At 36.6% G+C, this 17,630-nt stretch overlaps 1 protein-coding gene and 2 long non-coding RNA genes across 8 annotated transcripts; all 3 read left to right on the top strand.

Annotated features, from left to right (window-relative positions):
* Positions 1 to 488: 488 nt before the first annotated feature.
* Positions 489 to 6,925, top strand: LOC116171251 (organic cation transporter protein-like). 5 transcript variants are annotated; one of them, XM_031487970.1, is made up of 12 exons: positions 700 to 733; positions 2,217 to 2,326; positions 2,388 to 2,540; positions 2,586 to 2,826; positions 2,878 to 2,984; positions 5,220 to 5,374; positions 5,427 to 5,595; positions 5,644 to 5,779; positions 5,992 to 6,095; positions 6,144 to 6,358; positions 6,405 to 6,586; positions 6,631 to 6,925. In XM_031487970.1, the coding sequence occupies exons 2-12, from the start codon at positions 2,223 to 2,225 to the stop codon at positions 6,763 to 6,765; spliced, it is 1,701 nt and encodes a 566-aa protein (XP_031343830.1). In that variant the 5' UTR covers positions 700 to 733; positions 2,217 to 2,222; the 3' UTR covers positions 6,766 to 6,925. The 5 variants fall into 5 exon arrangements, with proteins under 5 accessions (XP_031343835.1, XP_031343832.1, XP_031343830.1 ...); XM_031487975.1 differs by lacking the exons at positions 700 to 733; positions 2,217 to 2,326 and adding an exon at positions 489 to 507; XM_031487972.1 differs by lacking the exons at positions 700 to 733; positions 2,217 to 2,326 and adding an exon at positions 532 to 690.
* Positions 6,926 to 10,434: 3,509 nt separating this feature from the next.
* LOC116171876 lies at positions 10,435 to 15,897 on the top strand. Of its 2 annotated transcripts, none has more exons than XR_004145553.1 (6): positions 10,435 to 10,578; positions 11,006 to 11,150; positions 11,776 to 11,830; positions 14,839 to 14,896; positions 15,258 to 15,410; positions 15,680 to 15,897. It is a non-coding gene; the product is annotated as an uncharacterized LOC116171876 (long non-coding RNA). The 2 variants fall into 2 exon arrangements; XR_004145552.1 differs by lacking the exon at positions 10,435 to 10,578 and adding an exon at positions 10,591 to 10,753.
* A 9-nt stretch (positions 15,898 to 15,906) lies between these two features.
* Positions 15,907 to 17,409, top strand: LOC116171877. Its single transcript, XR_004145554.1, has 3 exons — positions 15,907 to 16,595; positions 16,700 to 16,833; positions 17,384 to 17,409. It is a non-coding gene; the product is annotated as an uncharacterized LOC116171877 (long non-coding RNA).
* The last annotated feature ends 221 nt before the right edge of the window (positions 17,410 to 17,630 follow it).

The following is a 17,630-nucleotide window of genomic DNA, read 5'->3' as shown; positions in this document are numbered from 1 at the left end:
CAGAACACGCTAGGCCCCTTTTAGAGCCTAGAACCTTTAGAGATTGGTAGGAAGCCAAAATCAAATTTAAAAAATATTATTTTCTGTATCGAAATAGTACCTATGCATTATTTAGGGCATCCTTCTAAAGTAAGTTTCAAATTAATACCATAAACTATAGTTTTGAGCGGATGAACGGACAGACAGTTCTTAATTGGAAAAATTCACACAACTCTAGCATCCACTTAAAATGCGATGCCAATCTAAAAAAAAAAGATAATGATGTCCACTATTTTAATTCTAAACTTCTCAGTTTTATGCGGTAATTATTATTAATCACCCATTTTTAAATTTCTATTATCGTCCTAAACATATAACCGCGACCTTCGCGTCCATACAGTAATTAGCAAATGATTATATGCACATTCATTATTTCCCGACAATTGCGTGTTTAATCTATCGTTAAAGTTGATTGGTTTTTAAATTTGTCATAAGCGCTAACATATATAACTGCATTACTATCATTAGGTAGGTTATTTGTTGTTTTTTTTTTCTCTTTTGCATACACATTCAGTTGACGCAGATTTGTGCTATGGGAAGAAAAACCTTGAATTTTTCTTGTTTTGGGAAGTCGGGAAAAACAAATGCTTATGTTATGTAACGAATGTTATTTGTTTAGTTATATATATCTGCTTAGCTTCTTTTAATTAGGTAGGTACCTACATTGTGTGTTAAATTGTACAGTGGATTGGATGTAAGTAATTTTTGGACATGTTTTATTTCCCCTATTTTTCTAATCAGTGGTTTTACAAATCTCTATCTTAACTGAGTAGGTAATAAGGTCAATGATACATTTTTTCATAAAAAATTTGACTGTTATAGGAGCTAAAAATAGTAGGTAGTGCTTGGTTAATCCAGTAAACTTTGGCAATTGATAGTTTTGATGATTGAATTGGAAGACGCTCTTTTTCTATTGTGATCTCATCTTATACGGGTGAATCGATTTCGATTAGAAAAAAATCCTTAAGGTTCCTATAGACGCTCGCATCTTACTGTTTCCATTTGCAATTAAGTCTGAGCAAATATGCAGAGTTTTCATAGTTCTTAAAACTTGTTAAAAAGGTTGGCCTTAGCGTTCTGTTACACTTTTGTTATTGAGATATAATAAGTAGGCATGGCAACATTTGAACAAACTTCCAAAAAGATGATGATTGGATACAATAATTGGTGTTTTTAAATTCACCAAATTATCAGAACCGACAATAGTCAAATAGTGTAACGTACAGCCTAAACGCGTTTTTGGATCGGTTTCTTTCAGCGCATTCGGAGCTACCTTTCTGCGTTATTAAAATGTACTAATCGTAAAGGATAGGCATTTTATTTATATGATTCAATACGACCTTTAACCTCCCATAATAAGTACCAGACGGTATTAAATTACGCAATTTTGGTACAGATTGATTGTGCATTTGTGAGTTTCTACACACGTAAGCTACTTTTTGTTTAATGTTTATCCATAATCAGCAGTCAGTCACTTCCGCGTTGTAAATGATTATGTAGTTTTATAACAAATACAGGAAGTTCATCGTACTGTCTAGAATACAGTGGTTCAATTTTTTGCTCATGGAGGAGATGTTCAGATCGTAGATCATAGGATGTTAATATGTATGATTCTAAGGTTCAGATAGAACGGATGAAAAATTGCTCTAAAATAAATTGGGGAGCCAATAATCGCATGTTGTGAATTTTACATTGAAATCCCTATGATGCGTTACGCAAATCGCCACCCTGTATAACGTAATTCTTTGGTAACAATGAACTTTGGCGTATTTAAGTAATTTGTTCTTATTAAAAGCGTCGAGAGGTCTCAAAAATTCGAGAAGTTTTAAAATAAGCTTCAGGAATGTTAGGGATGTTTGTTTATTATTACATTTTTGAAAGGTGAAGAAAAACAATCTGGTTTGTCACGTGTAATGTTGGTTGCCTATATTCATTTATTGACAGTTTTTTTTTAAATAAATAGATAGCCCATATGTATTTTATGTGAGGATCCTCTGCTTCTCGCTTATTATACACAATCTAGTAGGCCATAGTAAAATTTTGTTATGAAATTTTTTACATTTTACTGACTTCCCCACCCAAACTTGCGCACATGGTACATCAGCTGTTTTACTTTTAACAATCAACACGAATACATAATTGTTTATATGAATAAACAAGCCCATTTTATATCTTAGTTACGCATGTGCTTTTTGGCGCCAAACTTCAATTGTGTAACTGGATATTATCTAAAGTGCGGTGATATGCAATTGTTATCAGATGAGGATTCGGATTCTTGTCATTTATTGTAAGCAATCGGATTAGGCGACTGTGACAAGCTGTTAGTCGAGCAATAATTACATTTTTAGAATGAATTCTTTGGATTTCGACGACGTGGTCGAGGAGCTCGGCGAGTTGGGCCGCTACCAGATACTTATGTACACCTTAGCCTGCATCCCTGTACTGTTCGGGGCTGCGAACAGCCTTACGTACGTTTTCACTGCCGGTGTTCCTAATTATCGGTAAGTGACAAGTTGCAATTCCTTTGACAATGTAATATTATCCAGGTGTCTTGTGCCCGAGTGTGATAATGTCACAAACCCGATATATGCCTCACCCTGGATAGAGTGGGCCATTCCGAATAAACACCAGTCGACTACTGCACAATACTACGAGGCGGAGTATTGCGAGCGGTACATCAGGAACACTACCGACATTGGTATTGGTTGTTTCCCCCAGACATTTACAAATCGGACTGAACGTTGTCACGAATGGGTGTTCGACGATGAGAGGACAATTGTCAATGATGTAATTATTTCGCAGTACAACTAAAAAAAAACATTACCGTCGCTCTTACAGTGGAATATTACGTGCCTGGAAAATCAGTGGATGCTGTCTTTAGTCGGTACTTGCCATTTTGCAGGAATTATTATTGGATCGGGTGCTTTTGGAGCTTTGGCTGATAGGTAAATGTTTTATTTGAATCCTTGATTGTACATTATGTATATTGCCAAGATCAATGTACGGTATTTACTGAATGTAGCCACAACTCCGGGAGAAAATTAATACTTTCAGTTCAGGCAAAAGGCATGGTTGAGTAGGGGTGGGTCATTGATTTAGGGGGAATGTTTAATCATTATTATTTAGGTATTGGTGAAGGAGAAGTAAGATGTGTTGCCTATATACTGGCGTTAAATTTAGCCTATATTCAATATGTTTGGGCGGGGAAAAAATTTTATCAGCTAACGTCTGCTAAATTTATTACTGCAAATGGCCTTTAGAGCCCTATGAATGAATTGAAGTATCTTGTAGTAGCTTAGGATCCCGAAAACATCCCTAAACTGAGACTGTACGGAAGGGGTACATCATTTTTACTCTTCCCTACATTTTGTAGAGGTTTCGATCTGATCGCAGGGTGGTCCAAATTGGACACTTTCTTATGGAAACACTACTTTAAGATATAGAAAAAAAATGGACGTAAGGTGTCAGGGGTTCAATTTTAAAGAGAAAATCACTGGCACATACAGAATTCCTTAATTGTTTGGCCAGTAGAGGGCGTTTCTGGAATTTAGTCGCTTTCTTTAATACCACCCTGTACCTAATGCAATTTGATATATTAGGTTTGTTTCGTTTTAGATACCTTTCCGAATTTTTTCAGAAATAATAGAGCGTAGTTGTGAAAATAGTTCCGTAAAAACCCCTAAATACTGTAGGAGAACAACAGAATGGTCTGGAGGATTACATAAAGCTCTGATGAGCATCTGGAAGACCTTCGGATGCCCTGGAAAGGAACTGTGTCAGTGAAGTTAATTTACTTTGTGTAAAATTCGAGATACCTCAAGCCTTTTTCAGAAATTCGTAGGTCCGGCAAGTTTAGAATGATCTAGAAAAGGCGCTTGCTCCTTTAGGGGCATTCAAACACTTCCATACAAGTTGTTATTCAGATTGTACAAGCACCTTTCTAATCATCTTAGGCTCTTTACAGAACTTTCTAGTTCTCTAGATTGGTATCACGTTTTTCTATGCTCTATTAGAGGGTCTTATCTGGAGCTCGCTCTCGGAAAAGTTCGTATGATTTATGAAGTCTCGGAAATACAAGAAACACTAAAAAGACTGTCCAAAATAAAAATGTCTTATCATGCGGTTCTCTGACGCCATAGAACATACTGCGATGGTCAAATTAGAGAAAAGATGCACAATTAAAGGGTTTATTAATACTTTAAAGAAAACCAGAGAATTCCTAATTATTTCCGAAGACATGTTGGTTTCAACAGGATGGTGCAACTGCGCATAACGCTCGAATCGTGTGAAAATGCCCATCAGACAAATTTCTTGGAAAATGGAAAATTTGTCCCATAGGGATGCGATGCGGGCGTTGTGTGCAGTTGCACCATCCTGTTGAACTTGAAAGCAACAGTCTCTAACTTTTGTATTTTTTGTCACCAGTGTCTTGTAGAGCTCAAAAACTGTGTCTTGTTTTATTGTATCTTTTCTATCTGTTTTAATAACATCGGAAAAATATAAAAACAAATTCGGCAAATTTCGGTTTTTCTGACATATCTTCGGAAGTAGTCGGAATTTTCTGGTTTTCTGTATAGTCTCCCCAGAGCATTACTTCGCCTTTCTAACGTGTTTAGATTCTTTTCAGGTTTTTCTGGGTCTTTCCAGACCTTTTCACGTATACTTACCTTGTAAACGACCTAGAAATATATGAAAAACTCTCTGGAATTACAAAACCCGGAAAAACATTCATTTAACCACCGCTCAAAAATACGCAATTTTTCTTAGCCTCATCTAGTTCCGGAAAAAACCTGAAAATGGTCTAGAAGTTTTTGGAAAGAGCTCGTTACACAACACTATAAGTAATTTTCAGGGCATGCGAAAACTTTCCCGACAAATTGAAGAGTTTTCTAAGCATTTTTCTAAGCGGTCTATCGCTATCGACTGACAGGAAAAATAAGGGTCTGAAGCGTATTTAGAGACTTTCCAATCCTGTTCACAATTTCTTGATTTTTTTTGCAAGCCATTTCGTCTTTTCTTTCCAATTTTTGATACTCAAGTTCCGTGTATCTTCCTCAACTTCCATCACCTTCTTGGATGACTTGTTCTTTTATTTACAGGTACCCATTTATTTTGTTTTTGTGTTAAAGGAATGCTGAATATTATTATTTTTTAGTTACTTGAATATGAAAGTGTTTTAGGTATGGAAGAAAACTCATGTTCATACTAAGCATCTTTCTCATGAGTGTTTCGGGAATAATCCAGGTGTTCTCGAACGGATATGTAATGTTCGCCATCTTTATTTTCATTAACTCAATCGGCACGGCGGGAATTTTCCCTCTCGCTTTTATTATCGGTAAATAAACCTACGAATTGCACTGCGGCGTCTCATTTTTTAACAACTCCAGGCGTGGAAATGGTCGGGAGAAAGAAGCGCGAGGTGACCGGCATCATACTAAATTACTTTTATTCCGTCGGCGAAGCTCTAATAGCGTTATTCGCCTGGGTGACTAAGGATTGGGTACAGCTACAATTGATCGCATCTGCGCCTGCCTTAATTTTTCTTTGTTACTATTGGTAAGTGCGCGTTAAATAAAAATGTAAAGGTGTGGGAGTAGTTCGTAGGATTCTTCCAGAATCGGCAAGGTGGCTGTTGGCGAAAAATAGAAAGGTTGAAGCGAAAGCGGTCATGTATCGTGTCGCTGAGTGTAATAAGGTCGTTTTATCCGACCATCTTATGGAGATTTTTGAAGAACCTCAGGTCGGTATTATTGTGCTATTTTACTTTGTTTATTAATACAATTCAGTGATAGCGGTTGCAAACAGTGGGTGCTTGTCATTCTGGCTGTAGCCATTTATACTCAAAGGTAGTTTCTTTGGACACACTTCACAGATCCATTTTTTATACTATATCATTGATTGTTAAAGTCAAGTCAAATAGGTACCATTTATATTTTAAGAAGTTTTTTGTAGTTTAAGATAGACAGCCTGGAAGAAGCTAAAATTCTACCCGTAGTTAAATGCATGGCAAAATCGAGAAAGCTAGTGTTTCGTTTCAGCATCGTTTTCTTCATATGGTAACTTAATACACATGACTTTTTGTAAGTTTAATTATTCCATTGAAGGGCAGTAAACGCCTTCGTATATTACGGCCTTTCGTTAAGTTCGACAAGTATTGGCGGCGATAAGTATCTCAATTTTGCTTTGGTGTCTCTGGTGGAAATACCCGGAAACACTCTGGCGTGGGTGTGCATTAATAAAATTGGAAGAAAATGGTCTTTAGCTGGCTCGTTACTTATTTCTGGCGTTACGTGTTGTTTAACGATCTTTGTGCCTGCAGGTAAGTAGTTTGTAATTGACCGATGGATATTAGCGTGTGTTTTCAGATATGCACTGGCTTGTGATCGTCTTCTTTCTTATCGGTAAGCTTGGAGTGACCTCTGCGTTTAGCGTTTCGTACGTGCATACATCGGAGATGCTTCCCACAATTATTCGGAGTGGAGGTGTAGGACTCGCCTCAACAACAGCACGTGTTGGGGCTTTGGTCGCTCCATTTGTACCATTATTGGTATAATAACATCCAATATGCATTTTCTATAAAATTTGTTGTAGGGCCAATATGTGCCATATTTACCTATGCTACTATTGGGAGGATTTGCTGTTGTAGCTGGACTGTTAGCTTTAAAACTGCCAGAAACACGAGGTGTCAAACTGCCGGAGAAGGTTATTGACGCTCAACGATTATAAAGCCTTTAATGTTGACTGTTACTGTTATTGTAGTATTTTTTTATGTAGTGGTGTTTTTGTTCTCTTTTGTGAATCTCTTGTTTTTGAGGGATGAGGACTGAATTGGATACTTAATATGACATTTTATTAATGCAAAGATGAATTATATAAATTGATTGTAGCGCATTTTCCAAATGAACGCTATTATCCGTCTCTACCACTACTACTCCTACAGGTTAAGCTTCTTCGTCTTGGTTTTTTCTTATGCAGTGTAGGACTGAAACCAGAACGACAAAAGATTTTTTTGGAGTAGTCACTTCCTTCCCTAGAAACCAGAACGACAAAAGATTTTTTTGGAGTAGTCACTTCCTTCCCTAGTTATTACTGATTCTGTGCAGGGAAAATGCGCTTTCGTCGCCCGCGAGTGACCACTCTATACTAGTTAAAAGTTTTCCTGCTTCGACTGCGCTTCAAGAAATAACCAGATTCTATGTAGGCTACTGACAAATGACAACACAACAATAGATTCCGAATACAATCTAACCGAATGGTAGGAATGAGTAAAGGAGATCTCAGTTGAATTCTATAGTGAATTAAAATTATAAATTTTTATGCGTTACAAAATAGTCTTATTTGGAAAACGCAGTCATTGCCAAAACAATTATTCAGTCCCCTTGGGGCTAGAATGACCACAGTCTATAGATACAAGTCGATTGTGATAATTTACTCATTAGAAAAGCATTTAACGTTGCCTAACGACAGGCGCTGCAGATGTCTTAATTCGAACTCTAGTTCTATCTTTGAATTTATATTCAAAGGTTCTATGTCAAAATATGTAGGTACTCCATTGGGCGAATACTGCCCTGGCATCCTATATTTTATGTTCTTTTATAGAATACACAGACCAGAGATTTAGTTGTGCAGGGGTGACATTTCAACACTAATGAATGCCGAATGGTATAATAATTTCTTGTTTTGTGAACCCTCAAATCAATGAAGTAGCAACTCTTGGCCCTTCTCAAAAAAAAAGAGGGCGATGCGCCTGACAGCTCTCATCGGTCATGTTGGAAAATTGCTCGGAAGGGTTGCACCCTTAAGACGGATAATTGCCTTTGCGCACAGTGGGGACACAGGAGATCGGTGATTGGATAAAGAGTGAGGAGCTAAATCTGGTCGGCAAAAAAATGACAGTGGCTCCCGTCTGTAAAAAGGAGTCTGCTGCCACCAGCCCCGAAAACCCTCAGTGCAATGGAAAACTCTGCGGAAAAAGGCATTAAGGTTCCTGATTGACTATAGAGAAAATATGAGCTTCCACGATGTTAACGTGATCAGTGTAACAAATGGGGGTTTACAGTATAGTTGAATTCCGCAGTTCTAATTTAATAAGCGTGTACCTGAAACCATAAAACATTTTTTTGGACAGTAAAAGTTTATTTAAAAATAGAGGCTGATTAGCAAAAAAATAATGAACATGTGCGGTTTTAAAGGTTTATTCAAAACGATATGATTGTGGCGGGCTCTGTGACGTAATAAGCCCGACCAATCAGCTCTTAGAACCATTCAGATGACATAACGACTTGGCAATATTGCAGGAGAATGGCATTTATAACTTGCATCATCTGTCACAGGCACTTGTCACTTTCGTGCTAGATGCAGTTAAACATCCCTCTCAAAACGTCAAATGTGACAAACGTCAGACCCTCGCGTAAGGTTGCCAGCTCACTTCTACGTGATTGGTTGTAGGTTTGTGACGTATTTAGTCTGAAGCGTTTCAAGTTCGGACTAAGAACACACCTTTTCAATAATTTATTTTGGGTTTATTTTACTCGCAAATAAAAATTGAGGACACACGGGTCTTTTTATTTTTAATGTACTTGTGGATCAGAAATAAAAAATGAAGGCGGGATGTTTTAATTGTACTTTTTAACAGAAATCTGAATATGAGAGAGTAGAATATAAAAAAAATGCACAGCAGAAGATTTAAAAAACCATACCATTGAGCAAAATTTCCTAATTACGGCACAGTGGCAGAAGGCTCGCTAGGTAAAAAACCGTTTGAGATCGACTATGGGTCAATCTCGGTACATTAAGCTCTTGAAGCTCAACTTGCTAGAGAAATTAATTTTGAGCGAGCGATATTCACTTTTGCTAATAAGAAAATCCGCAGAGTCAAATTGTAATTTGGTTATTTGAATTCTAATAATTCATTATAAATTATGAAAATTACTGTGTCTGTATGAAAATTATTCAAATGTTCTCGTTTCAAATCTAGGTAGTCAAGATTGAAAATGTCTAGTTTCTAGTTAAGGGTGATGGACAACAAAAATTTCAATTATAGGGGCCCGGTCAAAAAATATTCCCGGGGCCCGTCGAGGCTAACGGCGGCCCTGGTAACAATGCAAGGAAACGGCAAGGTCTTGTGCAAAACTGCCGGCAAGAGAAGACGCGGCAGTGAAAAACACAATCTTGTACTAATATGGCATATTGGGAAGATCAATCTCTAGGGATAGGGAACACTACCCCTGAGCCGGCTGGTAAAAAAAAGGTGCGACGGATCGTGTAGATCTACAAAAGATTGGAGACAAAGAGCACACTATCGAAATGGTAAAGACCAGAGAGATGGAGTCAGTCCATCCCAGGACGGGATTTAACCTCCGACTTCGCCAACGGGCGAGTATCCAACTCAAGCATATACATATACAAGTGATATTTATTAAGAAGTAGACATAGGGCTTTACGTGTATTGTTTTTCCCTATGTGTACTTTTAAATGACAAAATCTGTTCTGAAGGGCAACCTAATTTTATGCAACCAGAATAACTTCTTAAAACAAATTAATATCTAGCTAGTCATATTAATTAGTTTGAATATTGTTGCTTTGCCTTCACAGAAAATAAATCTTTTAAGCTCATTAAACTGTTTCCGGTAGTATATGCCAATTGACAATATCAACTTTTTCTTCATTCTTCACAAAAAGTGGGGGGTCATTTTTTACCCCAGTGCAATACCTCCCTTTACCAACGTGCGCGTGGTAAAAAAGGGAAAACTTACTTTCTGGATGCCCTACGTAGATTATTTTACATATTTTTATTTTCCACTGTTGCATAGGCATTGGTAGCATTGTTGCATACTCAACAATAATACAATCAGAAATACTCATTGTTGGAACGTCATCAACTATTTATTTTCAAACTTAATTAGTTTTAAGTACCTACAATAGTTTTGGAGTTTCTTTACGAATTCGGGCCCGTTCTGCACGCCACTGCGCCAACTACCTTGCGTCATATGGCTAGCAGAAATCAAGGTGAACGTGTAACGGTTGTGCAGTCGTTTGGCACAAAAACAATTACGAGTTTACGAAATTGTAAGTTTCATTTACGCAATTCATTTTAAGGGTAGTTTGCACGGCGGCATATTACATAATTATCACCTAATTTACGACGGTATATTTTTTAAGACAAAGGGCGTGGGTGGTCGTGCAGAAATTTTAAGGTACAGTCGGTGAAGGGGGAATGTTCAAAAGCACCTTGGTACGATTTTCGAATTGATTAAGCCGAACGATCCGATTTTTAAAATTCCTATCCCCGCCACTGCCCGTTATGAGGTGAACGTCCTGCTAGAACCGGCGGTCATGCGCAGATCACGTGAACCTAGCAAAAACGGTAGCGCGTTGCGGTAGTAGAGATAAAACGATAACGAAATATACGGGGCCGTTATGCCCAAAAATGGTCAAATTTTCAAATTCGGCCTTTAAACAATACGTCTTTGTGAATCATGCGCATTGTCGTTTTCGTAGCGATCGCCGTTTGTCATCAGTACAGCTTGTAACCGCCAGGTGAGTGCCACGTTAGCGTTTACGAAATCTTCAAATTTAAGTAATTTGCCTCGTAATTTGCAGTTAAACATGTTAGGTACCTAATTTAATTATTTCCTATAAACAAATTAAAGTAAAATGCTAGTGTTTGCGATCGTCCCATAGCGCTAATCGGCGTTGGCTTCAGGTAAATCAGGTAGGTACCAGTACCACATTCGGTAGTCAAAATGGCGGAGTTCTCAATTTCAATACGTAATTTTGTTTGGTGATGTTAAAAGTTCTTATAATTGGGTATGTAACGGTTTATAACAAAAAATAGGTGGAATGTGATAATTGGTAACGTTAGGGAAGGGAATTTAGAATGTAGCCACTAAAAAGCGTCGTGTTTCTTTTGAAAAGCTGAACCACCGGCTCACGCATCAATTCTAATTCATTTTGTTCAAAGCAGATATGGAATGGTTTCGAGGGCCGTAGTCGGGTCACGCCGATCGCCATTTAGAAGACAGGTCAGCGCGAGGGTCAACAGGTCAAATTTTGGACGGGCGAACCAGATGAAAACCAGTCTACATTTAGGGACACAAGTTTTACTTAATGTAAGTACATTTTATTAGTACCCAGGAATGCATTAGTTCCCTCTATTAAGAGGGCACTAGTGGCCGTACACCAATGGACGATCCTAACTCCCATAAGGCGATTTTGGGAAATGAAGGTCAATGACATCACGTTCCCCCAAAGACACGGGAGTTCCTGCGAAAAATCGGTCGTTATGACCTTTATTTGGTTTTCAATGTCGTAGGGTCGTTAACCTTTATAGTCACCGCCAGATGACCTTGACGACACTAGAAATTCGGCTTCCAGGATTTCACGTGAAGTTGAGTTAGGATCGGCCATATGGTACTGTTTATATCCAAGTAAAGGACGTATTTTAAATGGAGCTTAAAACCACTTAAACAAGTCCAAATTCCCAACAAATTTTGCTAATTTCTCTCACGTTCACTGCTCAAGAACATCAGTTACCTTGAAGCTCCCCTCACGTTTCTATCACAGTCCTCTCAGGTTCCTCGTTCCTCTTTTGTTTATTTTTCTGTTTCAAGTTCTCCTCAAATTCCCACAATATTATAAATTCTGTATCACCCAAATATTATAAATTCTGTATCCCCCAGCCCCCCCCCCCCCTGCTTTTGGTATCGAATGTTTCAAACTGTTTTTTGTTTTAAGGATCTGGAAGCTGTGGTCGTCGAAACATGGATCGAATTGTAGAGAAGAAATGTAGGTAAGTTTGTTATCATAATTGATTTTATTCGTAATTCTCCGTTATGCCTTTTTTACAACTAATTGATTTCAAACAGCTGTAGAAATATTTACAATGGATTACAAAACTCTGGAAGCATTTCCGTTTCAAAACGTACTTTAATTGTCAAGCTTTGTGTAATTTTTGTGCCATAACGAAAGGTATAATGTACTTAATTTTAATTGTAACTCTTCAGCTATTTGTAACTTAAACTCGTTTAGTTTCAATAGCGACTTTAATTGTTTGTGTATGAATCTGCCTTTTTAGCACATTTCTACATAAATAAAAACAATGAGCTATTGTGGCCACTGTGTCCGTCCATCCGCCCGTCTGTACCCTACTAGTTCTTTATATTCAGAGCAATTGTTCTACTTTTCGCTATTTGGTTCGTTATGGTGTCGAGGCTTGCACCAAGGAAGAATTTTTTTCTGTGTTTATTGGTAAAAAAGTTATTGTAAAAAAACCAAAAATCCATTTTTTACATGTTCCATAATTTGACACTTTTGCCGTTTATTAACGCTCCTAGAGATCGTTTATAATTTTGTATTGCTGTCTGTCTGTTGGTCTGTCCGTCTGTTCCTTTGTCTTTCTGTCCATCTATCTGTCCGTGTGAACGGTAACTTTGTTTAGAAATGTGCGATCGCTTTGAAATTTGGTACATATGTTCTTAGTTATAAGTAAAGTAGATGCTTATTCAAAAAATTTGTTTTGCGCATGCACAATCCAATTGTTTCAATTGTTTTAAGGTATCTAAATGGAATTTTGTATGTAGGCACCTCGAATAAAAGTAAACCTAATGATCATTTAAAAAAATGATTCAAACTGAAGCGTTAATTGTTGTATATTGCAAATATTGCTCCAGAGTTTTCACCTAAATTTACCTTCCGTGAACAATGATTCAGAATTTTCTTCGGACTGTAATTTGTAAACCGTAAAAAAAGCAGGTGCATGGTAAATAAGACATTAGCCAGCATTTGCTTTACCTTTTTTTACGTTTTATCTCTTCCTTTTAGTAACTTTATGTAAATAATTAATAATAATAATACTTGGGGCTGTGTATCACAGCCACTGAATCGTCATACAAAAAGGGTACAAATAACAAACTTTACGTACAGGTACAAACAACATTGAATTAGCACATAATAAATGAGCAAGCTTAAGTGAATCTAGCCGCCATGAACTAAAAGTTGTTGTTTTGTAAGAAATTTTTAATTTTATTTTTGAATACTCGTTGGTTGCAGGTGGTGATCTCTAACGGCAACAAGTTAAACAACTTTGAACTCATCATATAGGGGGATTTATTATAAAAAGAGTGGTGGCGCCTCATTATGGAAATTTTGTCCTTATCCCTCATATTGTGAAAGCATACTATTGAAGGAGTTCGGAAAATTTTCAATTTTTTTCAGAATTTTGTATAAATGAATTAAATTTTGTTTACATTTTTGCTGGGATCCCTTTTAAATCGGGGCCCGTTCTCATTGCGTACCTTTTAGGCATTGTAGTCACGCCACTGCATCTTGTTTGTAAATGAACAATTGAAGAGTCACGGGGGTGGCAAACACTGTAACCAAATGAGTCACGACACTTAATACCGGGACTCTTCTAGACAGTCAAGGTTTGAAACCCCGAACGAGGGGCGAGTTATCTATATCGGGGGCGAGCTTCTGCTAATAAAAACTTCGGTTTAGAATCTAGTGTGATAATTATGAGTCGCAATTTACTGATTTTCACATATTTCGTCGTAACATTGAATTTTCCCTACAAAGTCATGTAATTTTCATCTTCGTGTTAGTAAACTTTGACCGAAGAAATTCCTTTTTCTTCCGGTGGTTGTCACAAGATTTTTTTGAAAACTAGCAAGAACGCTCTAATGTCTCAAAATTAGCCTCTTCTTGTTCTTACTTAATGGCCACCCACAAAATAGCGAATTGTTAACTCAGACGGACATATTTAGCCGGTAATTCGTTGCTTAATAAATCCGCCTGCTCCTGCTAACCTTACCACGACAATACTATAGTATAATCAACTTTATTTTTTTATATGGTTCGTAAAAAAGTACATAGAATGTTGAGTAGCATTACAAATATAACGATAAACGGCACACACAAAAAAAGTTGGCAACTCTGTTGGTTTCAACAGGATGGTGCACTTTCGCACAATACTTTACTCGTGCGAGAATAGTTATCGCACGAGTCTCCTGGAAACTAGAAAATATGTCCGAGGTATTCTCCCACGATTGTGTGCGGGTGCACCATCCTGTTGAAACAAACAATTTCCAATTTTTTTTGTGCGTGTTGTACTTTGTTGTATTCGTAATAAAAAATGCTACTCATTACAGTATATTCTTTTTTACGGGCCATAAGTATAAAAAATAAAGTTGATGGTTTCTTCGAAACGAAGCGTTGTATTCAAATCTCTCAACGGTGTCTTGTAGAGCTCAAAAAGTGAGAAAGTGTTTTTTTATTATTCCGTAGCTGTTCAAATAACACCGGAAAAACAAAAACGAAATCGTTTTTTTTTTGGCATATCTTTGGAAGTAATGTGACTTTCTTTTTTGGTTTCCTTTAAAGCATGATAATAACTCTTTAATCGGATATATGTCCTCTAATTTCACTATCGTTGTGTCTTTTTTGGTTTCGGAGGTATCCATGATAGACATTCTTCTCTTGGACACAGTGTATATGTTTTTTCGAATTTCGTAAAATTAAAATCCCTATTTCTATTTACACCTGTAAGTAAATCCGTTAGTTGTTTTTGGGTGATTTCGAACAAAACATTTGGATCCTTTTGGTTCCCACTACCACCACTAATTATTTGACAATCTATATATAAAAAAAAAATGATGACTGCAAAAAAATTGAACACTATTTTTATTTCTATGTAGCAAGTTTTAAAAACCAACTGACATGAGAGAGAAATCGATTAAATTCGCCCCCTTACTGCAAAGCGGTTTGCGACTATCAAATTTGAATTTTGTTATTTTGTTTCAGATACGGGATAGGAGTCTGCAAAACCTTACACCGCCCTCTCATCAAAGCCGGATTACTGGTCAGTTTCCTTTTATCACCATAATATTTATTTGCAATTGTTTCTGCATGGCTTGTTTGATCTCGTCCGAAATTCTTAAAATTTCTTAAATTACACACTCAATAGAGAAACGAAATAAATAAAACAATGTATTAAACACTAACGTTTTAAAATTTTTAAAGGAAATGTAAATTCCAAAATTTTTGACCGTGGCTCCTAAGCTGGGATCCTTGGATTAATTCATTGTTACTTACCAATTTCACTCTATAAACAGGGATGAATCGTCCCTTATGATCATGAAAATGCTTTATTTTGAAAAAGTATTTTACAAACCTTTCGATTTCACTGTACTCAAAATGCTCAGCCACGTTTTACTTTTCAGCTATTCCCAATGGAGTCAAAGAGGTCCGTGAGACTCATGGATACTTGAACCTAACCATTTCTGTTTACTCATCACCTCTGAATAGGAGTACGGTTCGTCCTTCCTTTGATTAATGCCGCTTCGTAGTAGAGACCGAATTAATAAGGCTAAAGGGTAAGCTTTTACTTTTTCTAAATTATCGACTAATAGACCTTTAAGAAAATGACAATCCAAAAAATTTCAAGTTCCTTTTCAATAGTTATGGTTCCCCTATCACTAGATAATTAAAAAGTAGCCAATACAAACAAAGGTTTAGTTGGCACAATAAATGTTTGTTTCCTTAACTTATGATAATGATTGAGCATTGTTATGACGTTTCTAATTTTGATAATTCTACCAAGTGACCACATATTTATTGACAATGTGAATTTCTTCTCTTTCAGATTCCTGAAGGGCAGCCTTATAAAGGTAGGATTTTTACTTTTTTACGTGCATGGTGTATTTTTTTTTATTTTGTGTATCTAGCAGTGTGTGGTGGGGAAGTGAATGGTGGAAAATCAAGGACAATTTTCTGCTGCACGTTGTATTGAATTACCGAGTGGGTTTAACCATCTTCTCGACAATTCTTCATCTTGGTGACGTAAGATTGACTATAATGCTTTATATCTCACGCGGAATCAACCAGCCTACTTCATATCAACGTATGACTATGAATTCATAGCCATGCCAGTTCTATGAAGTAAACTGATTTTCTTTGCGAACGAGGTTATGAAGAAGTATTGCAGCCAATTCTTCCGTCCTCGAGTTGTAGAAATTTGACGATTGTTAAATCTCACTCATTCATTACACGAACTTCAGCTTAATAACTTCTAAAGAGAGGTGAGTAACAAAATCATTCTAGACGCGTTCGTTTATTAATTAATTTTTAGAAACCCCTGTCTAAGGGAGCCTTTTTACGATTAATAAACGAATTTTTCTTATACAGGGTGTTTCGGAATGGTAAGCGAATATTTAAAGTATAATTTTGCATAAAAAATTAATATTTTGCTTAATAATCGTAAAAAATAGTACAATAAAATTGTTCTAAAAAAATTGTTCTTGAATTATCCGTTCTATTTGTCTTGATTTTTTCTATCTGTTTTGAGTTTCAAGAATTTACACCACATTCTTAAATTTTCGCATATCCTAAAGGATACCCTGTGCAACTATAGCTTTAAGTAACTTGCGAAGGTTGATGTAATGATGTCTTCGATTGTTCTCAGTGCCAGAAGACTTGCCGTAACAACTCCTGAAGCAGCTCAGATTGGATCCAAGTCGACTCCCGGGACGATTGTCACGGACACGGCTCAAGTAAATGAGGTAAGTTGATGATATTTGCATTTTTTGTAATTTGGAGACGTTCAAGATATGGTTACTATGGTTCATAGTCGTTCAACTTGATCAACAGTGGTTTTATTTTTCAGTTATTGGTAATGGAGTTAAAGAGGGCTGCTATCGCTTGATCCTAAGAATTCCCGTTTGCCAGTATTCCGTGAACTGAACGAGTGCAGTGACTCAATGGCGCTTCGTAAACAACACCGAATGAATAAGACTAACGGTAAGCTTCCACTTTTTAAGTACGCTATTCTACAAAAAAAAACCACATCTAATGATAACTAAATAGATCTAAAATATGCTTAAAAGTCCTTTTTAGACTTTTCTTAAATAGGTTTTCCTAAAGTCACTAAATATAGAAAGTGCCGCAATCCATTGGGCTCGTGTGTTAGAGAGAGAACGTATGATTAATGCCCAAAAATGGCGGAAGTTACCAGATTCTAGTAACTTTAATGTTAGGGATTGTTCCACCTGTTTCGAGATACATTTTTATAAAACATGACAGTACTATGAAGTTAGGTTATAAAAAATTACAGCTATTCAGATTTTATTTGTCAATTTTTTTAAGTTGGCAGCAAATTTGCCCAAAAATGGCGGATGATTACGGTACTTTCTATATCTAGTGACTATGTTTTCCTTTCGGCCTTTAATTCTAAAAAAATTGGATTTTGATTTCTATCGCGTGGTGTAAAGATACAATAAAAGTATTGTGGATAACTTGTTCGATTCTTTTAGGTGACCATATTCTTAATGAAAATGTATCTTTGTTCCAGATTCCAGAAGGGCAGCTTATAAAGGTAGGATTTTTCTTTTTTATGCATGGTTTATTACTATTTTATGTGCCTATAGTGTTAATAACAAGAAAATCGGCGTTAATTTTTTCGGTGACCTTATTGACTATATTCTTAAAATCTCCTGTTCTTATTAACGTAAGATGGATCTCAATGATTATTAAAAGAGTCTCTTTCGCGGAATCTATCGGTATAATTCATATCGATGTATGACTATGAAATCATAGCC

The sequence above is a fragment of the Photinus pyralis genome, unplaced genomic scaffold (assembly GCF_008802855.1).
Source record: "Photinus pyralis isolate 1611_PpyrPB1 unplaced genomic scaffold, Ppyr1.3 Ppyr1.4_LG5, whole genome shotgun sequence".
Classification (NCBI taxonomy): Eukaryota; Metazoa; Arthropoda; class Insecta; order Coleoptera; family Lampyridae; genus Photinus; species Photinus pyralis.
Note: the sequence above shows the minus strand (reverse complement) of the source record. Positions and strands in the feature narration are given on the sequence as shown.

What these genes read in the sequence shown, in the direction of transcription:
- LOC116171251 (XM_031487970.1), top strand. Translation starts at nt 2,223, where the DNA reads ATGTGCTTTTTGGCGCCAAACTTCAATTGTGTAACTGGATATTATCTA. An exon ending in TCGGATTCTTGTCATTTATT is followed by an intron (nt 2,327 to 2,387) that starts GTAAGCAATCGG and finishes TTACATTTTTAG; the next exon opens with AATGAATTCTTTGGATTTCG. An exon ending in AGATTTTTGAAGAACCTCAG is followed by an intron (nt 5,780 to 5,991) that starts GTCGGTATTATT and finishes AGTTTTTTGTAG; the next exon opens with TTTAAGATAGACAGCCTGGA.